General features: G+C 33.7%; 1 protein-coding gene across 4 annotated transcripts in view; it reads left to right on the top strand.

Annotated features, from left to right (window-relative positions):
- The window catches only part of CUL2 (cullin 2), a 103,773-nt gene extending 80,837 nt beyond the window's left edge, over positions 1-22,936 (top strand). For all 4 annotated transcript variants that reach the window (XM_043563521.1, XM_043563519.1, XM_043563520.1 and 1 more), the window contains 12 exons: positions 385-509; positions 2,262-2,369; positions 3,309-3,368; positions 4,058-4,186; positions 4,296-4,382; positions 5,371-5,523; positions 5,786-5,863; positions 11,014-11,080; positions 16,934-17,136; positions 18,889-18,990; positions 20,106-20,222; positions 21,247-22,936. In XM_043563521.1, coding sequence (XP_043419456.1) covers positions 385-509; positions 2,262-2,369; positions 3,309-3,368; positions 4,058-4,186; positions 4,296-4,382; positions 5,371-5,523; positions 5,786-5,863; positions 11,014-11,080; positions 16,934-17,136; positions 18,889-18,990; positions 20,106-20,222; positions 21,247-21,378 — 1,361 coding nt within the window. In that variant the 3' untranslated portion in view covers positions 21,379-22,936. The remainder of the gene's footprint in view (positions 1-384; positions 510-2,261; positions 2,370-3,308; positions 3,369-4,057; positions 4,187-4,295; positions 4,383-5,370; positions 5,524-5,785; positions 5,864-11,013; positions 11,081-16,933; positions 17,137-18,888; positions 18,991-20,105; positions 20,223-21,246) is intronic.
- The last annotated feature ends 722 nt before the right edge of the window (positions 22,937-23,658 follow it).

Below are 23,658 nucleotides of genomic sequence, written 5' to 3'. Positions count from 1 at the left end.
GAATTTGTAATATAGCCATATAATGTGGTGCTATGCAGTTATAAAATATGTGAAATACACTGTGTAATAATATAAAAAGATCTCTTAAGTTAAAATAGTGTGTTATACAATTGCAAATAATACATAAAACGGGCTACACTTTTTGTGTAAAAAGATGCAGAGGAAAGACTATATGTATTTGTGCACGAAACATCTTTGAAAAGGTATTAACTACAGTATTCCTTTCCTGTGGGAAAGGAGGACTGGATGGTTGGAGATGGGTGTGGGGGACTTTCTCTGCATTCTCTTGTAACTCTGCATTTTGAACCATATATTACCTATTGCATTAAAATATTATTTGAACTCTTTGGAAATTTAATGATCAAATTTTCTTTTTCTCTTCAGACATGGCAAATATGTATGTCTTACTTCGTGCTGTGTCCACTGGTTTACCTCATATGATTCAGGAGCTGCAAAATCATATCCATGATGAGGGCCTTAGAGCAACCAGTAATCTTACTCAGGAAAATGTGAGTTATATAAGGAGCTGGGATGTTTTTCTCTTAATCAGAATATCATGGAGTTTTTCTTTTGACTTCACTATTTTAAACAATGGCAGAAGAGTCCTACCATGATAACAAATGAAACATATTTATTAAAATATGTTTTAAACCTATAGTTTGTTGTCCTTATTTTGGAATTACCATATTATTAGAAAGTCATTGAATGAGATAGGCTTCTTAGTTATACTGATGTGTTCATTTAGCAATTGTTAATTAACTTCTCACAGAAAAATATGTTTGCTGTTTGTAAATGATTGTGTTTCTATGTAACTGGCATTAATAGTTATAGTAGTAATGGTATCTATCAAAGGCAGTATAGGCAAATTACAATTTGCTTTCTTTATAAATGCTCTGAATTTGGTAGTCCAGGAAGCAAATTTAAATTAAAGCAATCTTCCCTAAATATATGCTTACTACCCAGAATATCCAGCAGTATCCTCATGTTCCTAACACCCATCTTTCTGAAGAGTTCCTTGTCAGTCAAATGACTGTTTACAACAAGGTGTCTTTCTTCTCAATATGTGTTCGTATCATCAAATCTTTTTGGATCACCGCCTTTGTTATCACTAGTGATGGCTTGACAAATAAGATAGACATGACATGAAATGTTACTTCTTTCTCTTCCTGAAGTAGAGCTTTTGGCTCTTCATTTGCAGTAATCTCTATATGGATATCATTGTTTAGGAGCATTTATTAAATGCTCATCACTCCAGTGATTTTTATATCCTGCCACAGTAATGGTTTTGCCACACTAATAAGTTTTCCATTTTTGTAAAGCCTAGGTTTATTAATCTATATTTTTTAGATTCTGGGTGTTAAATGGTACTAGGCAAAGAGGCAGAGATTGGTGTCAAGGACAAGGGGGTGGAAGTGTAAGAGAATACATTTGTAGTAGACCCAAATAATTTTAGCTGACATAGTTCCCTCCATTAAGATCAAAAACTCACTTTTGCACTGCTAGATACTTCTTCCCTCTGAGATGTAGGGAATTGTACTGCTTAGTTCCAGGGGTCTCTGTTTTCACAGATTCTGGCTTTTTAACTCTCCTTTCCCTCTCAGCCTTCAGTAGCTTTGAAGGCAGTTTTTGTTTATATAATCCTCTATGAAAGTGATAGGCCTGGTAGTTGAGAGGCTGTATCTTGTTACCCTTAAGATACGGTATTCCAACACAGAAGTGTTTTTAGTCGGTTTTTTCTGGCAGAAGAACTAGAGTCCTGCATTTCAATGATGTTGAATGACAAGCTAATTTCCATACCAAAGGTTTAGATTTTTAATTTTTTTTTTTCAACGTTTATTTATTTTTGGGACAGAGAGAGACAGAGCATGAACGGGGGAGGGGCAGAGAGAGAGGGAGACACAGAATCGGAAACAGGCTCCAGGCTCCAAGCCATCAGCCCAGAGCCCGACGCGGGGCTCGAACTCACGGACCGTGAGATCGTGACCTGGCTGAAGTCGGACGCTTAACCGACTGCGCCACCCAGGCGCCCCCAAAGGTTTAGATTTTTAAAGCCATCTTAGTTAAAAACATTTTTGAGGGTCTATATGTAGATATGTATCTAGATATCTAGTTATCTAGATATCTAGATACTAGATATATAATGTGTATATAACATTAATTTGCTTGGGAAAAACTTTACACGTAATGAAGCAATTCTTTTAGTGAGCCTAATTTTATCCTTCTTAAAATGTGATTTTGTACTTTGTATTTCATATTTGTAGATGCCAACACTATTTGTGGAGTCAGTTTTGGAAGTACATGGTAAATTTGTTCAACTGATCAACACTGTTTTAAATGGTGATCAACACTTTATGAGTGCATTGGATAAGGTAACTTTTTAATCTGTATATATAATTCTATTTAATCACTATTCTTTAGACAGTTTCAGAATTTGAGCTTCTAACTGATTATGTGTATGACTTCTAATCTAGACAAAGTCAAAATTGAAATATAACTTTTCTTTTTTTCTTTTTCTTTTTTAATGTTTTTTATTTATTTTTTGAGAGAAAAAGAACAAACAGGGGAGGGGCAGAGAGAGGAGGGAACAGAGGATCCAAAGAGGGTTTTGCACTGACAGGTGACAGCAACAAGCCCATTGCGGGGCTTGAACTCATGGACTGCAAGATCATGACCTGAGCCAAAGTCAGACGCTCAACCGACAGAGCCACCCAGGCGCCCCAAAATAAAACTTTTAGATTAATAACTGAGTGGTTAAATCAAATGTTTGAATTATATGGGAATTGAATTTCCCATGAGTATGCAATATAGGGGAAATTTTTAATAAACTAGTATCTTCAAAAATGCATGTGTAATTTTAATATTCTTTAGTAGTGATTTTTCCTTTAAATATAATACTTAGGCTACTATATTTGAAATATTTGAAATAACAATGATATTTGAAAGAAAAATAAATACGTTTTAGAAACTTCTGGATTTTAGTATACCTTAAAGGAAAATTTGCTTACATAGCTATTGTAAGATTTTTTAAAATGTGGTCTTATTTTATCTGTGTTCAAATAGCAATAATGAGTTATAGAGAATATTTTCAGTAGGAACAATATATATAATTTTTATGTAGTTACCATGAGGAATAGAGTTAGAGAAATTTACCCTGTGTTAAATATGAAAACAAGAACACTACCATCAGAATGCCGTGTTTTGTGTGAGGCACTAATTTTTGGATTTACAGATAATAACATTCTCTGTTGAACCATCTGCACTTTTCCCCTATTCCTGGGGACTAATTATTGGTCTGTTTTCTTATGTAGGCCCTTACATCAGTTGTAAATTACAGAGAACCCAAGTCTGTTTGCAAAGCACCTGAACTGGTAAGTTTGATGATTGCTTAAAAATAATCTTACGGAAAATCAGTATTAGAAAAAGAAAACTGAGGAGAACATCAAATTAATTTGCTTTTGTAGTCTCTTTCAGAAAAATAGATGAAATTAAATTATTAAAAATAAAAGTGATTATATACATTGTGTATAATTTGGCATTTATTTAAGGAATGCAATTGGCCATATGCTGAAGCCTTTTTTGTTTTTAAGGAATAACTGAAGGAGAAAATATTCCATTTTACGTTTGGGGTTTAAAATACGTTTGCTTTGAAATAATTTGCATTAGGGATTTTTTTTATCTGAACTCTAAAAAAAATTGATGGTAAGTTTTTGATAGCCTAAAAGAAAAGTACTTATTTAACATAATAAATTACAGAGCCTCTCAAAACTCATCTAGGTGTTCTTTTGAAACTTAATTATTTGTATCAGTGCTTTATTGGTCACTACATGTTGATTAGATTTTTGGGTTGTTTCTACGTGTTTTTGTTTTTGTTGTTGTTTTGGTTTTTACCTTAAGACCTATATTTTAAGGTCATGTTCATGTTTTTAAAATAAAAGCTTTAGGATGCCAGAGACCCTGTCCATTGATCTTATTTTGTATTTTTGCCACCTTGCCTCCTTTGAGGCATGATATGTACAGAAGGGCCCTTTCTAAAACTTACTGTCAACTTCTACTTCAGCTTGCCAAGTACTGTGACAACTTACTAAAGAAGTCAGCGAAGGGGATGACTGAGAATGAAGTAGAAGACAAACTCACGAGCTTCATCACTGTTTTCAAGTATATCGATGATAAAGATGTTTTTCAAAAGGTAAGTTATAAATAAGGAAGTTATATTTGTGTTTCAGTCTGCTTTGATTTAGTTTTGAACTTTAAATCATCAGAAAGGAAGTAACCTTTAAAAAAATTTTTTAATGTAGTTCTACGCAAGAATGCTGGCGAAGCGTTTAATTCACGGGTTATCTATGTCTATGGATTCTGAAGAAGCCATGATCAATAAATTAAAGGTAATTTAAGCCTGTGATCTAATAATGTCCTAAAAATTATTCCACTAGCACATAAATATATTTATTTGCAGCATTATATGTAGTAACGAAATCTTTCATCAATAGGTAATTGGTTAAAATGTAGGATGTATATTTGTGTGGTGGGATATGCAAATTATGCATTGAAAGGACAAAATCCCTGTCTATATATTGATATAAAATTATCCACAAGATATAAACAGTGTTAATTTTACAAAAGACTTGTATTACTTATAAATGAATACACCGAAATTATTCTTTTAAGTACAAGTTTTGGAGTACAGTTGAATTTTATTTTTCCTTTGTAAATATTTCTACATCATTTTAGCTTATGGACTGATGAGATAAGTAGTAGCTGGTTCTTATCCTGCGTTATTCAGTAGTTGATCATTTTCCTATATAGTAGACACAGAAAATAATATGTGGTCCTTTTTAAATATATCAATAACTTTTTAAATTTTAAAAATGATGTTAACACAAAGCGTTTTGTATCCCAAGACTAGAGATCCAAATTTTCTGACCTGGTGATGACAGAGTTTTAAATAATTTCAAAGAGGTAGATTTCAATAGATGGCATTAAAAATATGTCTAAATACCCTCCTTTTTAAATTGACTACTGGCTCAAATATTCCCAGTCATCTTTCATGTGTGTTTGATACTATATATAAACCTTAAAAGGTGTCTTACATATAGTGGACATTTTTTAGTGTTGAAATAGGATATATGAATTTATAGAAAAGTGTTTTAAAGGGAAATTTATTGTTTCATAAATATGTGTTCTCATTTATTCTGCATTTAAACAGAAAAATTTTTTTGAAAGGTTTTGTTTTGAATAGCTGCTTTAGATTATGAATAATATAGGTCTCTGGTGTAAATATACAAGCAGGATGTTTGACTGTAGATCTATCACATTCTTTTAATAATCAATGTGGTTTTTTATTTTTATTTTTAAAAACTGTTTCTTTTACAGCAAGCCTGTGGTTATGAGTTTACCAGCAAGCTTCATCGGATGTATACAGATATGAGTGTCAGTGCTGATCTCAACAATAAGTTCAACAATTTTATCAAAAATCAAGACACAGTAATAGATTTGGGAATTAGTTTTCAAATATATGTTCTACAGGTATGACTAACCATTTCAAAAACTCTGATACAAAGGATTAATAATGGATGCCTGATTACATTTCTTTCAGTCAGTGGATGCTATCTTCTAAAGTTACATGTTATATTGATTTGGAATGAAATATGTCATGATAGAAATGTTGATGGGCTTTATCAACATTTTAAGGGAGATAAAAAAAAAAGGGGGCTTTAGTTGCTTAAATCATTTTAAAAATATTTACTTTTAAGTTAGATATTTATTTGTTTAACTTTTTTCCTTGTAGGCTGGTGCATGGCCTCTTACTCAGGCTCCTTCATCTACATTTGCAATTCCCCAGGAATTGGAAAAAAGTGTACAGATGGTAAGTTTGCAGAAAAATATATTAGAAGACCAAAGAAATTTTAATAATTGTCTTCACGTTATATTTAAATATTTTTACAAAGCCTTGAGGGCCCATGTGATATAAAAGTATATTCACAAATTATAGTTAGTCTGCCTTGTAGGAAAAATGTAAATTATTGTGGTTCCTAATATTAAAACTAAAATGCCAAGGCAGTGCCTTGGTTGCTCAGTCAGTTAAATACTAAGTTGGCTAAATGCTAAGGGGTTGCCAGGGTGGCCAAGTCAGACTCTTAATTTTGGCTTAGGTCATGATCTCAAGGTTAGTGAGACTGAGCCCCATGTCAGGCTCTGCACTAACAGCACAGAGCCTGATTGGAATTCTCTCTCTCCCTCTCTTTCTGCCCCTCCTCTTCTCATTTTCTCTGTCTCTCTGTCTCTCTCTTGCTCTCTCAAGGTAAATAAACTAAAAAAAAAAAAACTAAAATGCTAAGTGTGTCATCCAGTTCTTTGTCAAGTGTGTCTCATTTTTATTAAATCTGTTATCTGCTCTTAAGCAGTTTTAAGTTACAGAAATTTTGGTATTAGAAGACAGCTTAGAACACAATACTTAAAATGATCATTTTCTAATTTTTCATCCAGTTTTGGAGCCATTTTTGAGCCTCCACATTTATCCCCTGTGATAGTTATTTTTATTTCTGGACTGTGATTTAGGTAAATATATGGAATGTGAAATAACCTAGAAAAAATGCTTTAAGTGCAACTGTAAATAAACCTTACAATGCTTACCAAAAAGCTTTTAAAAAGACTGTAGAGACTGTATCTTTACAGCTTTATTGAGCTATAATTCATATAACATATGTCTTAGCCTGTTCAGGCTGCTCTAACTAACAAAAGACCACAGCCTGGGTGGCTTATAAACAACAGAAATTTATTTCTCACAGTTCTGGACGCTGGAAACCTAAGAACAGGGTGCTGGCGTGATTGGGTGAGGGCCATGTTCAGGCCACAGACTTCTTGTGTCCTCACATGGTAGAAGGCGCTAAGGAGCTCTGTGAGGTCTCTCTTCTATTAGCACTAATCCTGTTCCTGAGGGTTCCATACTTATGATCCAAGCACCTCCCAGAGGCCTCATCTCCTAATACCATCACATTGGGCATTAGGATTTTAGCATAGGAATTTGGGAGGGACACAGATGTTCAAACCATAGCACTATACAATTCACCCATTTAACATGTACAATTTCAGTGGTTTTTAGTATATTCACAGTTGTGCAACCATCACACAATCCATTTTAAAACATTTTTATTACCCCAAAATCGCCCCTCCAAAACCCCCTACCCATTTGTAGTCATTCCTCATTTTTCCTTAACTCCCTTCACCACTCCACTCATCCCAAAGCAGTCTACTTTCTTTCTCTATAGATTTGCCTATTCTGGACATCTCATACAGAGTCATATCATTTGTGACTGATTTCATTCACTCAGCATAATGTCAAGGTTCATCCCATGTTATAACATGTATCAGTAGTTAGTTCCTTTTTATTGCCAAATAATATTCTCTTGTATGGATGTACCACATATGTGTCCATTCATCAGTTGATGGACATTTGGGTGGTTTCCGCCTTTTTAATATATGCATAATGCTGCTGTGAACATTCGTGTACAAGTTTTTTAGTGGACATGTTTTCATTTCTCTTGCAACTAACCCTTTTTGATTTACTAACTCACCAAAAGAGGTTTCTTATTTCTTGACTGATTAGAAGTTTGGGTAGCATTTTTTTCTAGAGAAATCTTCATTATTGTTTATAGTCCCTTATTTGGACACTAACTTGAGGTTGTTCATGAACCAGTGGGTTATGCATACGTTATGAAGTTAAAAATGAAAATGGTATTTCATTACACTATTCCCTAGAGATATATGTAATGGATATTTTGAGTCATGTTTTAAAGTAAGTATGTTTTTGTTTCTTTCAAAATAAGCATTATAAATAAAATAACAGTACAGGCTTTGGAATCATAGTTTTTTATTTTATATTCCTATCCTGCTATTTACTATGTATGCTCTGTGACTTTGGGCACATAACTTTCTAATATTTTAACTGATAAGAGGACTACCTCAGAGTGCTGATACAAAGATAAAATGAGATCATGTAAAGCACTTAGCCTGGTGTATAATAAGTACTCAATAAATGGTAGCTAATATAGAAGAAGTAACAGTTATAGTAGTAATGGTAATAGCAGAGTTAGAGTAGTGTAACCAACCAGGTAGATTTCAAGATACTAGGCATAAGGTAGGCTTTCAAAATAGGAGTTGAACTTAGGGACTTCTTGCATCTTCCTTAGAAAGGCATGGTGGCACGACCATCTTAGAAACTACATGAAGAAAAGCATTCATTTGGGTGGGCATAGTATGAGCCCAGGTTAGTACAGATTTTTCAAAAAGGATAGATGCAAGCTAGGAGTAGGGGTTGGGTAGCCAGGTAAGGCATTTTGATGTATTTGTGATCTGGCAAGTGGAAGAAAATTAACCTCTCATCTTTGACAGTATTAAAACTTACTTCTTAAGGGCCCAAGTTTTTGAATCACAATTAAGGCAGAGAACAGGTGCTGCCACAAATAGTTTCCTTTTAACTTTATGTTGTTTTTTTTTCTCTCCTCTTGAAATAATCATTTTCCAACATCAGGTTTTTTCAACCCTTCAGCCTTTATTAATGTATAACTTTTATCAGGTTTCACTTTCCTCACTTATAAACAGCGGGGTTTTTTTTTCTGACTATTTATGATTCCAAGAATATTGTCCTCTCCATTTGGATTTTCGCTAATTACCAGTAGAGGGAGTTTGTCCTCCTATTTTTTTCCTAGTAAATCCAAGGGTTCAGTTACATAGGAATGAAAATCCATCTGTGTACTTAACAGTGTACATTTTTACATGTAAATAATTCATCTTGCCTTAGTGATCTTTTCTATATTTTACATCTTAAAATATGTAGTTATTTTACAAAAAATTTACTTTCATTTTACACATGTTAATCTTAAAACTATAGAAATTAAACTTTAATTAAAAATAATTTATTTTGGGGGCACCTGGGTGGCTCAGTCGGTTAAGCGTCCGACTTCGGCTCAGGTCATGATCTCGCGATCCGTGAGTTCAAGCCCCGCGTTGGGCTCTGTGCTGACTTCTCAGAGCCTGGAGTCTGTTTCAGATTCTGTGTCTCCCTCTCTCTCTGACCCTCCCCTGTTCATGCTCTCTCTCTGTCTCAAAAATAAATAAACGTTAAAAAACTAAAACAATAAAAAATAATTTATTTTTGCATATTAGACCATTAAATCTTGTTATATTTCCTTTGTACGTGGTCCAGAAATCTGAATAATACTGAAGAAATATAATCTGTATTAATTCAGCTCTCTATTAGAAGTGAATAGGAATTACTCATTTTTAAGGCCTCTTGAGTTCTAATTAATACCCTCAAACGGCATTTAAAAGATGCTGTCCTAGCCTGTTACTTATTTTAAAATTAGAAGTTGAGGCAACACATATTTTTTACTACTAAACTTTGGTAACATAATTGTGTAATGATATAATGAAGCAAAGTTTTTAGCTTTTATCTTTGAATACCAGATGAATATTATAATATTTCCATTTGGAACTGAGACTTTTCTTGATGATTTACAGAAATGAAAATCTTTATAATCAGATTTTAAATTTAAGGTAAAAGAATGTTTTCTGTTGATGTATCTATATCATTATCAATAAAACTTGACTGATAGGAGTATAAAGAGGCAAGGCATGTGCCTTCAGAGCTTGGAATATACATCCTGGAGCTAGTTTTGCACTTAAATAATTTATAAAGAGCATTTTAAAGTTTGATTTTCTTGATTTCAAAATGTTTTATTTTGCTTTTGTCCACAAATTCATTGTAAATTATTCATCATAAAATTATGAGTTATGTAGTAGTAATTGAATTTATTGACACCCCTGGAGATGATTAGTCGAAGCCCGCTTCTAGGATTCTTTGATGACATTATTTTGACTTTTCTCTTTGTCTAGATTAGAACCAAGCAGAAAATCTTAAGTATTTTAGGTGCCAGGCATTTCCTATTTATCATGCTATTGGAGGGAAAGCGTGCTGAACAAGTTTTAGCTTCCCAGGACCAGGCAAACTTGGAATAAACTGCTGAAAAGAATTCACTAATTCTCTTGGCTGACAGCTATAAACTTCTGCTGTAAAGAGTGAAAGTATGCAGCTGGCAGGTCAAACATTGGTGATTGCTTTATTGAAACTTTGTTTTGGGAATAAAAAAGGTTAAGTCTGATATACAGATAAAAGCTTTAGGTGTAACTATTACCTGTGGCACATCATGGCTGAAAGTATGTCCATAATTCTGAATTGTGACATGATGCGTTTATTTTTTAGTGTTATAATGAAATTGAGGTTTGTTTTTTTTACATTTCAGCATTGTTTTCTCACTATAAATTATGTACTGGCTCTTTAAAAGGTACTTTTTGGATTGATGTCCTACAATTATACATTCAGTTCAAGGAAGATGTTTTTTAATTTTCAAAGCTACAATAATAGAATGTTAATTTTTTTTATAATAATATCAACAAAAGAAGATACAAAGATGAGTACCTTGAAACTTTGTTTGTATTCGTGTTTGACTGGATGTAAAGTTAAATTGTAGATGTCACCTTATAGGTAACCACAGAAATATTAATCAACCTGTCACTTTAGCAAGGGTATATATGTTGGCAAATAGGAGATTAGAAATGAAGGTATGATTTCCATTTTCATATTGGAAATATATGATGATGTTTTTGGTCTGTAGTTTGTATTTGTAAAGTCCAAATGGCTATCATTACAAACTCAAAATGAATCATTGACTATGTCATTTCTGAATTTATACAAATAGTCAACTGTACAGGGCTGTGGTTTAGTGGAGAGAATCCTGGACAAAGTTGTAAGTGAAAAGAGCTGGACTAATAATTGTAAGATCTTGGTCAGGGACTTGCCATGGATATGTTTTCTCATCTATACAATGAGTAAGTATACCAGATGGGTTATAATGTCTTTTCTAACATGAACATTTTTTTTACTTTTCCAATGTAGTAATAGCTAGGTAGTTATGTTATAGTAGCTGAAATTAACTTGATTTTTTTCTTTTTCTACAGTTTGAATTATTTTACAGCCAGCATTTTAGTGGAAGGAAACTTACATGGTTACATTATCTCTGTACAGGTAAAATGCATTTAATTATATCTAGTGTAGTGAAATTTACCTGATATAATTATGTTAATAATTTAATGGAAGAGATTTCTTACAGCTTAATGATAGTTTTGTGTTTTTTTTGTTTTATTTTTTTCTAATGATAGTTTTTAACCTCTCTTCCTCTATTTGCCTTGCTGGTTATCATTAAAGCAACTAATAATGAAGTTCAAGTGCAGCACTTTTTAATAGTATAAGTATAAAATTATGCTGTTTTTATTACTGCTTGGTAAGAAAATATCTGAATTTTATAATGGTTTCTTACATTTCTGTAACAAACCACTTTATATAGACAGTAGAAATTTTATTTAGAAACCAAGACTTGACAGGTCAGATACTCTTAAAAAAAACCTATTTTCTCTAAATATGTCAAATGTCCTCAGAAATTTCATTAAACATTATAGGATCATAAGGAGATCCAAGCATTGGATTTTTCTTTTTGGTGCTATAGTGAACTGCAATAGTAAATACTTTTTCCAGAGTGTCCCAACTAATTTCCAGTAGTTTTCAGTTTTAGAAAAGTTAAGTCAGAATCTGGTCCTTTGCTTCTTTCTGGAACAGTGGGGTCCACTTATTTGACAGTAGGATTCATAACTGAATGACTGTAGACTGTGTGCAGTCGCTCTGAGTTGCCTGAAGATGTTAGCCAAAGCAAACACTCAAAAATTTCTCTACTTTTGCTAAAGCTCTGCTTTGAAAAGTTCATTGAGTCAACTTTCTCTTTCTATAAGAAGGAAAAGGTATCTCTGTTAAGGGTGTATCTCTTAGAAATGGTATAAGAAAATTTGATCAATCAGGTGCCATAACCTTTATGAGGAAATTCTATTCACTCACTTAAGAAAAATTTCTCTTACCATTTATTTGACTAATTTAGATTTGGAATATGATGTCTCATTGTTAGTAATACATATTAGTACATAATCAGTACACGATAAAACATACTTACACAAGTTTAACTTTATTGAACAAGTTGGACATTTACATTTTTTCAGCAGTTTGTGAAATAAATGATTAAAAAAAATTTTTTTAACGTTAGTTATTTTTGAGAGAGGCTGAGCGTGAGTAGGGGAGGGGCAGAGAGAGAGGGAGACACAGAATCCGAAGCAGGCTCCAGGCTCCAAGCTGTCAGCACAGAGCCCGAAGCAGGACTCAAAACTCACAAACCACGAGATCATGACCTGAGCTGAAGTCAGATGCTTAACTGACTGAGCCACCCAGGCGCCCCAGAAATGATATTTAATAAGTGGTCAATTTGTACTTGACCTTTAATTTTACGTCTGTTAAGAATTTTTTCTATTCTCATTTAGTAAATATAATGGGTTTTAAGAAAAAACATGCTCAACCAGTGTTTTAGATAACTAAAAGAACTAATATATCTTAATGTACTTGAATTTAATTTATTTTTGATATCCATGAATATCTGTCTTGGGGAGTTTAAACTCTCTTTTTTTTCTCATTACCTCAGCAGTAATCAACCTCCTAAAGTATTTTAATGAGGGGCTCACTTTTTTGGTGTTCAGCAACTTAATTGTCATAGAAATAAAGAAAAAAAAACGACATAGTTTTTGCTCTTGGAATTTGACCTGAAAACTGTTACTGATGACACCTAGATAGGAAAGAGAACAACATTCCTTTTCTGTTTTTGAACATACAGAATTCCAAAGCTGGTCCATGATAACCAGATTTTTGGAACTCATTTGTTTGTTTTTGTCTTGTTTCAATGTTGTGTATATGTGTCTTCATTAGAGTCAAATAGTTTATTCCTTGGAAAAGATATTGTTAACCTAGTAAATTCGTTTTTGTTTTGAATCACTGAAAGCACTGAAAATACCTGTGATCTATCAGTGAAACTATTGGGTAAAATTTTATTTTGGTTTTGTTTCTCATTTATTCATTTACTCATTAGCAAAAGTCGTCAAACACCATCTGTCATTAAGATGCTTGTTCTGTGGTTCCCACATTTGTCATAAGGTTCCAGGGCTCCTTTAAAACATTGGCTCTCATTCTAGACTAAGAGTTTTGTTTCTTGAGAACCCCTATTACTCATACCTTTACATATAATCAAAATTACTCTTTCCTAATCCATTTGTACATTATTCCAGGTATTATTTGTATTGTAATCCAAGAGTCTTTACAAATGGTTGGAGATGGGGTATAAAGTGATGTTTGGAGAAACTTAGAATCAGGAGATGTCAGGTTATTAGCCTATTAAGTCTATAACCTTGAGCAAATTACTTAACTTCTCTGAGCCTATTCCTTCATCTTTCACTTTGAAAAATTCATTTATAACCCAGAGAACATCTTTGTCCCAAGTACTTCTGTATGCCAAGTACAGATAAAATACAGAGCCTCAGCCCTCAAAAAGCTCACATCTAATGGGAGGATAGACAAGTAAATAATTATGGTAAATGTTTTGAATGTTGTAATAGGTGAGCCCAGGGTTTTAGTTTCCCATAGATTGGTGGTAGCAAATAGCTCCTGGTGAAGGAAACCTTCTGAGTAAATAACATCTAAACTTGGTTTTCAAGGATGAATAGGACTTAGCCAAGATAGGCAAAGAAGAATGTTGAGAGCATATTACCAACAGAGGTAAGAATTTTAAGAAGTAAGCAATCTATGCTATCAGGTGTGACAGAGATACTGAATGAGAGAAAGATAAAAATTTCATTGGATTTATGACTAGGACATTGGGTAGAATTATTCTGAGAGAACAACTGGATGAAGAAATGACAAATACAGAACCTAGAAACTTACACTGGATATAAATAAATTTTATTTATGGCACATCAAGATTTTATAGGAATCCCAAGTCAGCTGCTGAGAGATAAGTTGAGAAATAAATTCAAGGGAAGTAACACTTCATTGGTTAATACATAGCTATGTAGATAATACATAAATAATACATATAATTAGATTATATAAGCAATTAATGAACTATAAGTCATATAAGTATTGATTATTTGCCAAAATCTAATCTGGCAAATTTGCCAAAATCAAAATCCCACCATATTGCACATACCTTAAAAGGTAATGATCCTATCCTTGACTGAATTCTCTTTCATTATTGATTTCAAATACTTTGACAGTTAAAATTGTGAGGGATTTTAATATTACCTAATGTCCAGTCCATATTTAGATTTCCTTGGTTGTCCCCAAAGAGACCTTAATGCCTGTTTTAATGTAATCAGAGGTCACTGATTGCATTTGGTTATTGTGTCTTCCTACCTCCTTTCCCTACCACCTCTTCCTTAACCCCCTTTAGCCCTCTTGATATACTTTTTTGAAAAGACCAGACAGTGTTTTGGATTTGTCACATTATTTTGATGTATTTGATTTGTTTTCTATTCCCTATACTTTCTGTAAATTAGTATTTCTGAAATTAGGTTCAAAAGTTTGATTCTATTCAAATTATATTGTCGGCAAGAATACTTCTTAGGCAGCTCTATATACTTCATAATGCACCAGAAGGCATATAATATCAGGTTATCCCACTATTAGAGACTCTAATGTTGGACACCTGGTTAAGGTGGTGACCACCAGATAGCTTCATTGTAAAGATACTCTTTTCCCTTTTCAATTAACAGGTGATCTGAGGGGAGATACCTAGGTCCCATATGAATACCCTTTTTCAGGAACAGCTCTATCTAATGGTTTTGGCACCCACGGATGATCATGGCTTGAATCAGTTATTTCATTACTGATTGCAAATTGGCGATACTCTATCACTCATTCAGCATTTAGTAGCTGACATTCTTCTGTAAAGAAAAGCTTTCCCTTAGAGACTAAGGAGCCGACAGGTAATGGGAAAGTAACTTGGATGAAACTATTAAGAGAGTTCTGCCCACTCGTTAACTTCCTGTAGTTGTAAATACCTCTTGAGTTATGGTTGGCTTATTTTTTCAAAGTATGTGCATATCAGAATGTTTTGTTCTAGTTTGAAGTTTCATCAAGTTTGCCAGCCTGTTCTGTAGGTAAAATGACCTCGTTTGTATCTTCTGTTTCTGTTTATGGCAGTAATTAAATGAATCGTCCAAATTTGGGATTTCCTACCCTGCCCCACATATTCCCTCTATGCTTTTCCCATTTTTTTTTTCTTCTGTGAGCTAATGAGTACTGTGGTACTTTTCAGTGGTACTGAAAAGGTGGCAAGAGGCCCATGTGCCCCTAAAGCTGACAACTAAAAAATAGCAGGGGAAAAAAAAAAAAGTATTACAAAACTAGTTTTCCTCTTATTAAATGTTGCAGAATGAACTTAATAATAAATGCTACATTGACCCTTTATTTACATTGACCCTTTCCTTGCATTGTCTCTTAATGTTCCTTGGGTTCTGGTGGTGATGAAAGACTGCTTGGTGTGGCAGGAGATGCATTCTGTGTCCAAACCCATGGCAGCGTGTTATAGCATCCATAAAGTGTCGCCTGAGGTCCCACTTCATCATCTGCATGTTTGATGCATTACTTCGTACTTGTTTCTGACATATGATTGAAACAGTCATATACAAATTATGTACAGTTTATGTGATATCTTGCTTCTCACCATATTTCCCAAACTTAAATGTTGAGGTGAGAGTCCTTAAAGTATTTTTGGTACTGATTGTTGGCAGGACACTCCTAATGTTAACTTTTTACTTAAACTCTGTTAAGCCCTCCTTTCATGAAAATTCAGAGATAAGGCATATTTTTCTTTAGGTGTTTCTAAATATCTGAATAACAGTTATTTTTGAAATAGGTTGAAGCACAATAAAAATTGGAATAGGCATCTGCATGATAATCAGTGGCAGAATTGACTTGATATCCTTTAAATTTTTTAATTACATAATGAATAAATAAGCACAACATCTTGATCAGAGATCCTAATTACCACTCACAGGGAGAATGTAGCCTCTTGGGGTAAGTTCATGTGAAATATAGCCTCCTTGAGTATAATGTAGAGCTTTAAAACCAGATCTTGTAATGGTTTAGTTTATAATCCATTAATAGTCGAATAATTCAGGGTGTGTAAGAGACAGAGAGAAATACAGCCACTAAACCACAGCTTTATGCTTTATGTCCTAAAGGAAATTGTTGGTTGACCTGCGTTAACTTTACATGTTATAGAGTGCATACATGTTTGTCATACAGTTTATTATAAACTTTTCAGTGCACTGCCTCCCTGGGGTGTTGCAGAACTTCAGTGAGCCTAAACCCGCTGTATCCTTTATAGCTTTCCAGAGTAGTGTAGTATCTAGAACTTGTTTATTCTATCAACTATTTCATCAAAATAATGTATCTTTTTGTCTCTTCTCCCATTTGTTTGCCCCTAGAAAGTTACTGAGAAGAAAAATGTTTGTTTATGAGACAAAATAGCATTGTTAAATTTTGGCAGAAACTGCAGGTTAGAGCCACAGGAGAAGCATCTCCCGTGTGCTTGTAGACCTCCCTGTGTGCTTGAACCTTGCCAGATAGACACCCCTGAGGCAGTTACTGGTAGCAGGCTGTCATTCTCTCCTTTTGTCCATTTCTCCTCCTACCCTCACCTCCTCTTACTGCTTTTTTTCATGCTTAAGTCTTAGCTTTCCTATTAACTTTTAGAGACATTGTTACCTACTGGTAGAGGTATTTTAGTTTAATTGTGATTTATACTGCCTACTCAAAACTAACAGCCCTCCCTCCACCCCCCAAACAAACAAAATGATTACATTGCTGGCAAGAATGGCTTTATAACAATTTAATAAGTCCTTGGCTCATTCTTTCAGGAGAAAGTAGCTGAAATAAACAATTACTCAAGTAATTTTGAAATGTTTCTTTGATGATCAGTTTATTGTCACAATTTTGTTTTAATTGTAGGTGAAGTTAAAATGAACTATTTGGGCAAACCATATGTAGCCATGGTTACAACATACCAAATGGCAGTTCTTCTTGCCTTTAACAACAGTGAAACTGTCAGCTATAAAGAGCTTCAAGACAGCACTCAAATGAATGAAAAGGAACTGACAAAAACAATCAAATCATTACTTGATGTGAAAATGATTAACCATGATTCAGAAAAGGTATGGGGAATTTAAGCATTATAAACATTACAGCTTTTTCATGAGATGTTTGCAGTTTTTCAAGTAAGGTTATAATTGGCGATGTCCTTTGTACTTTGGAGCACACTTCAGTGCAGAGCCAGCTGCATCACTGCTTACAGCTGTGAGCTTGTGCAGTCACAGAGAAGTTGGTGACTGTGTGCCCTTTACAGTTTGATTTTATTTGTCCTGTGACAAACTGTGACAGTTTCCTGAAAATTGTGTAAGAATTGCCACTGAGTAGATACTGGTTAGTTGAGGTTAAAAACAGTAGCATATTGTAAATCTTTCTGTTTGTTTTTTTTCCATGTGTTTAGCTGATATTTAATTACATGATTCTGTAATAGGAAATGACCATCTATTGATGTTTATTTGTGTGCATATTTAGTTTGTGTAACCATCCCAAATGCTCTCACTCTCCTGTTCCCTCATTCCAGGACTCAACTAATAACCACCATATATTTGTGATATCTGTCACAAGAAGAGCAAGCCAGTAATCTACTTCTTTTCTTTATAGCTTTTTTTCCTGATAACAAGTTTTTGTTGTCATTACAGTATATTTTAGACACTTAAATCGTGTTTAAAAAGCAGATATGAGTTAAGTGTCCTATTTCAAATTGTGCCTATAAGAAAAAATTCTCACAAATTGTGTTTCATTTTTGTTTTGGTGAACTTAATAGCCTACAGTTTCTCTCATTAGTTCATTTAATCCGATGATATTTTGTAGCCTATGATTGAGCAGCTTTAAATAGCATGTATTCTGAAAGTCAAATAAAGCTTTTCTTAATACTGAGAAATGATTAATTTTTCTGACTTCAGAATCTTAGCAAAATATTAAATTCTTAATATTAAGATTTTAATTAATGCAATTAGTTATAATTTAAGCATGAATTTTTAAACTTAAAACTTAAAATTTTAAGTATAAATTTTTAGCTAAATTAAGTGCTTAAGAAGTTGTATAATTTTCTAAAATGTATTATTTTTGCTGCCCAGGAGTGTTCAAAATAAATACAGATTGCTTATTCGCACATTAAATTTTAATTATGAATGCCATTCCTTAGGAGAACTTCTTAGGTTATTATTGAAGATGGTTCATTTGCCAAGTGCTTTTTGATCCTGCTGATGGAGAAAACTCACTATAGGACATGAGTGGCTTTCTTAAGCCTGATAGAGAAGTTGTGATTATAAAAATTGGTTTGACAACTTTCACTTGAGAAAAGGCCACTTGCTTCTGGCAGAGTGAATAAAACATGAATTGGAGGGTAAACTTCATCAGAACCACGCCAGAGTCACGTGTGCCACGGGAAACCAGTTGCTTCTGTAGTCCAGTTATTTATCATCGATATTTTGTTACTGCAGCACAAGACCATTGGTTGCTCACTTTTTCAAAATGGGGTGACAGTAGGTCATAAAAATTAAAATGTTAAATTCTGTTTAAGCCAATGAGCTTTGACCCTTTATCTAGTGGTAATATACATAATAGTTGGGCCATAAAATAGCTTATTTCTAAATGTTAAACAGATTAAAATTCAAGTGTAAAACTAGAAAAGAATTGTTTTTTGCTTTCTTTGACAGAAGACAGTTACTTTTCTCTTAAATAATCTTTGTAATGTAAAATGATGAGAGTTGAGTCTTCTTTGCTTGGCCATTTCATTTTAAGGCATATTATTTGCAGCAACTCCTATTTAATGATTTTAATTTTGATAAATATGAATGAATTATTTTTAATTATAGGAAGACATTGATGCAGAATCTTCATTTTCATTAAATATGAACTTTAGCAGTAAAAGAACAAAATTTAAAATTACTACATCGATGCAGAAAGACACCCCACAGGTAAGTGCTTTTTAATGTTGTTTCTCTTGGAAATATTTAAGCATTGGACTTCACAAGTGTAACTGAGAGAATGCAAAACTTTGCACATCAAAAGTAATAATGTGATGCATTTTTTTTCTGGTTTAGTCTCTGCATTTACTAACCTTACAAACAAACAAACCCACTGCCAGTATCTTAGATTATAAAAATAGTAATATAATGGGTATTTAAGGAAAAGGGTATTGTAGTATTGTCACATTTGCTTTTAGACAAAATGTGGAGCATTGCTTTGCATTCTTCACAAAAATTCCTACCTTGACTAGTGATATAATCTCTCACATTTTTCATTTGTAAAATAAAGAAAAGCTTTATAACACGTTTCTTTCAAAGAGAAGTTGAAAATGTTTCTAACTTTACATCCTGCCCCATGTCCAGTTAAAAGATAGGATGTCAGGCCCTCTCCAAGAACTTATTCCCCCATGGGAGACAGATGTTAGTTAATTATGACTAAATTTCAACACAAAAATGTTTGAGATCTCATTTTTCTCTAGGCTGTTGAATAATAATTTATAATATGTGGGTTGTATTTTGTCTTTTAAAAGCTGTTATGAGAGCCCTATTGTGGCATTGCCTGCTTCTATGCCTCACTCTACTGTGTTTCCTTGAGCTGTGTGGAGATAGGCCCTTTGTGGCCCATCCTTCCCTGCTTCTCCGCTTGAGCCGAATAGAATCTTTCACAGCTCTTCTCCTTGAGGCCTGATCCAGTATGCACAGTTACTAAAGCATCTAAAAGCATATATGTGGTATATAGTCTGTACTCCACGACAGGACAGAAATTTGAAAATTATTGAAAATCTGACAATCATTTAAATTCTCCTTTATTGCTTATTTACATTAAATACATTTTACAGTAGTGTTAATTTTTTTAATAACCTTCCAACTTTAACCCAAGAAATTATAAATAACTCACTGTAGATATTCCTTTGGTAATGGTTATGTGGTAATGGGCACATGTTAACTACATAATTTGATGCTCAGTATTGATTGGAAATTTATTTAAACTCATTGATAGAATGAATTATGAAAGGTTCAGTGACTAGTGTCTCATTTGCTCTTTTTTCCCCTCTGTGAAACAGGAAATGGAGCAGACTAGAAGTGCTGTAGATGAGGACCGGAAAATGTATCTCCAAGCTGCTATAGTTCGTATCATGAAAGCACGAAAAGTACTTCGGCATAATGCCCTTATTCAAGAGGTAAAAGGCAGGGAAGTCCTCAAGGCTTTTTGGGGCAAAGGGTATTATCAATGTATGGATTAGGAATGTTTCTTTGTAAACATGATACAGAAATAATATGATTCCCAAATAGCATAAAGAAATGTCTCATTACTTAATGAGAACAGTACTCACTTACAATTTCAGTATTAAGTTCAGATTTCCCTTGGCTTAGATTTAGAGAGCTAAGTTCACCAGTATATTGAGCCTCCTGTCCAGTTATTGAAGGAAATTGACTGTATCAAGTATTCATTCATTCCATAAATATAGGAGTGTCTACCATGTGATAGAGTGTTATGCACGTCATTAGGGATGCGGTGCAGAGCAACACAAGATATGGTTCCTGACCGTCTAATAGGGAAGAAATACATGACTGAAGTAGTATGCAAGCAAAAAATATAAAATTCCATTAACATGCACTGAGAAAGAGATACAGTACTGTGAGAATGTACACGGAAGCATTGACTTAGAGGATTTGGGGGGAAGGTTTCTAGAGAAAGTGTTAGTTCAGCAAGGACTTGAAAGTTTGGCAAGGGTGAAATGGAAGTTGGAGCATGTGTACGTGTATTTAGATAGATTAGTGTATAGTTTAATTTTGTTATGTGTGAAAATTATTAGATTTTGCTATATCTGTGTTTTGCATTTTAATTCCTTCACAACATAAACATTAGGCTTTTCCCCTATTTTGCATAAAAATTTTTTGTCATCAAAATTGCTTTAAATTGTTCCCTCTCTCCTTGTGTAATGCCCTCTGAGCTAAAACAGTTTAATACTGTTCATGGCATTCACTTGTTTGATGTATCATACCCATGAATTTAGGATGATTTTATTCAGTTTAATTAATATAATTCATAATTACTTTAAGCATACTTTTCCCATATGGATTAGGTCTATTTGATGGAACCTCACTCAATGCATTGGAAGCACGTCATAGCCGATTAGTTAGTAATGATTTATAACTGACTGATTAGCAGTAGTTTGACACATCAATGTCTCTCTCCAACAGGTGATTAGCCAGTCAAGAGCTAGGTTTAATCCTAGTATCAGCATGATTAAGAAGTGTATTGAAGTTCTGATAGACAAACAGTACATCGAACGCAGCCAAGCGTCAGCAGATGAATACAGTTACGTAGCGTGATGTCGCTCTCCTCTAGTGTGGGTGTGAGAAGATCATTGCCATCACCATTTGGTGTGTTCCTGTGGGAAAAAGCAGGCCTGTGCCTCCATAATTTGGTCATTTGGCAGCCCCTGTTTTTCTGCTGTTTACAACATCACCAGTGCCACGTCATGAGCGTCAGAGAAAATGCCTAGAGATATTTCAAGCTCATGTCATTATGACATTTCTTAAAACTTTATTAAAAGAATGAGTGAAGTATTGCTGAAATGTGGAAATTTGGTTGGGTACCATGCTTTTTCTCCCCTTCACGTTTGCAGTTGATGTGTTTTTTTTTTTTTTAATGTATCTTAAAGGACATAAAATAAAAAACTTAAATATTGTAATATGACAGATAACCTAATAATTGTATCTACATTAAAATGACAAACATGATATTGCTGCTTGTCAAATAAAAAAATAAAGAAATAGAATGCCTTTTTTATGTGGATGGAGCATCACACATAATAGTATAAATATAAATGTTCATGAGTCATCAAAGCAGCTAATGAAGCTTTAGTTGCATTTTTATCTGAATGGTTTAACTCGCTTTTTACTCCTACTTAAGTCCTACATGAAAAATGTCTAGATTATTGTTCTTGAATGCATAAAAATGCATTCAACATAAAGAATGTTTTATTTTTATGGACTGGAACTACATTGGATATGAGCATTTTGAATGTTGAGGATTTAATTCTATCAAGAGTTTCTGGTGATATGCTTACACCGCAGAAATAAAGGATGAGGAGAATATGTGGTGGCCTCAAGTCTGGATAGAAAGTGTTTCTCATCCAGAAGTTGTCTTTTATTTTCATAATACATTAATTCTAATGTAGACAAATACCCAGCTGTCTTACCTCTCCTTATACCTTTCTCTGAGTTATAGGAGATCCTGTGATACCAGTGTATTCCTTCCATTCTCTTACCTGTGTATTACCCTTACACCCCTATACATTTTGATACTAAATTCACTCTCATAAGTCATAGGTGTGCTTAGCAATGCGTAACCTAAATACCTTTTTTTTTGTCTGTATGGTGCATTACACCGGATGCCACTTATTATAGACATGAAATTCCACTATTTTGTTTATTATATATGTTAACAGCAGTATTAGACTACTCCAGTCTATTATATTTATTACCCATCTATAAGCTGGAATATTTTAAAGGATATCCCATGTGAATCATTTTACTTACAGTACTTTAGTTTGTATCTCTGACAGATAAGATCTTTTTTAAAAACAACAAAAACACAACTTTAATGACATTATTACACCTAACAAATAATTACTTAATATCATCTAATATGTGGTCTTGTTGCAAAAATGGCTTCTGCAGTTGGTTTGTTCGATTGCACTTTTTCTGACTCATGTCTCTTTAAGTGTTGGAAAAATCTAAGCTTATAACGACTTACTTATAAACTGTATCTCTCATTTACCTTTCTTTCTAGAGAGGAAGTAATGGCAAACCATACAATATTGTACATTCACTGTCAAAAAACAAACCTTGTTTTGATAACTTGTTGATAAAGTTTCCAAATTGACTCCTTTTTTCTTAAATATTTATAAATGTTAAATTAAGTCTTGGTATCTAAATTGTCAAGAAAATATATTATATTGAAAAATGGACAAAATACTTGTGCTGAGGTCTACAGAAGTGACTGCCAAGAGTTTTCTTCACATCTTTTTCTCATTTTACCAGAAAGGAAACATTAAAGATATACTCACGCATGAGGAGGAAGAGGCCAGATACACTTAACCAAGTCACCATCCAAGAGGGAGCAGCATTCAGAATGAATTCTAGCACAGACCTTCTGCTGAGGAGAATGAAGGGAAGGCTGCAGTCTTGTCAAGTTAGGTCAGGCACTTGAAATCATTACGAGCCTAGCGCACAGCCCAGAGCACTAACCTGACAGGCCCTGTGTACGGCACCTAGTGCTTGTGGGCAAAGGAGGTCAAAGCTACAAAAGGGGAAGAAGCGGAAGGAGAGGAAAGGGTTCTCTGTGCTTTATCTTGGAAAACAAAAATAATGTGAGCAAAACTTTCAGAAGTTCTTAAAAAATTATTATTAATACTGAGGTAGTTAGTGTGTGAGTCAGTGATACATTTTCAAGCCAGACAGCATGCTGCTTTTGTTCACGTTCTGTCCTTCTCTTTGAAACCAGATTATTTTAATTGCTGCTGTAGTTTTATTCTAGGGGTTTAGTCTAAGATTTTATGACCGTTTGCTTTAATATAAACAAAGATATACTCTGGGGTTTGTGCT

This window comes from Prionailurus bengalensis, chromosome B4 (assembly GCF_016509475.1).
Source record: "Prionailurus bengalensis isolate Pbe53 chromosome B4, Fcat_Pben_1.1_paternal_pri, whole genome shotgun sequence".
NCBI classification, from domain to species: Eukaryota; Metazoa; Chordata; class Mammalia; order Carnivora; family Felidae; genus Prionailurus; species Prionailurus bengalensis.
The sequence above is the reverse complement of the archived record's forward strand: the minus strand, read 5'-3'. Positions and strand labels throughout refer to the sequence as shown.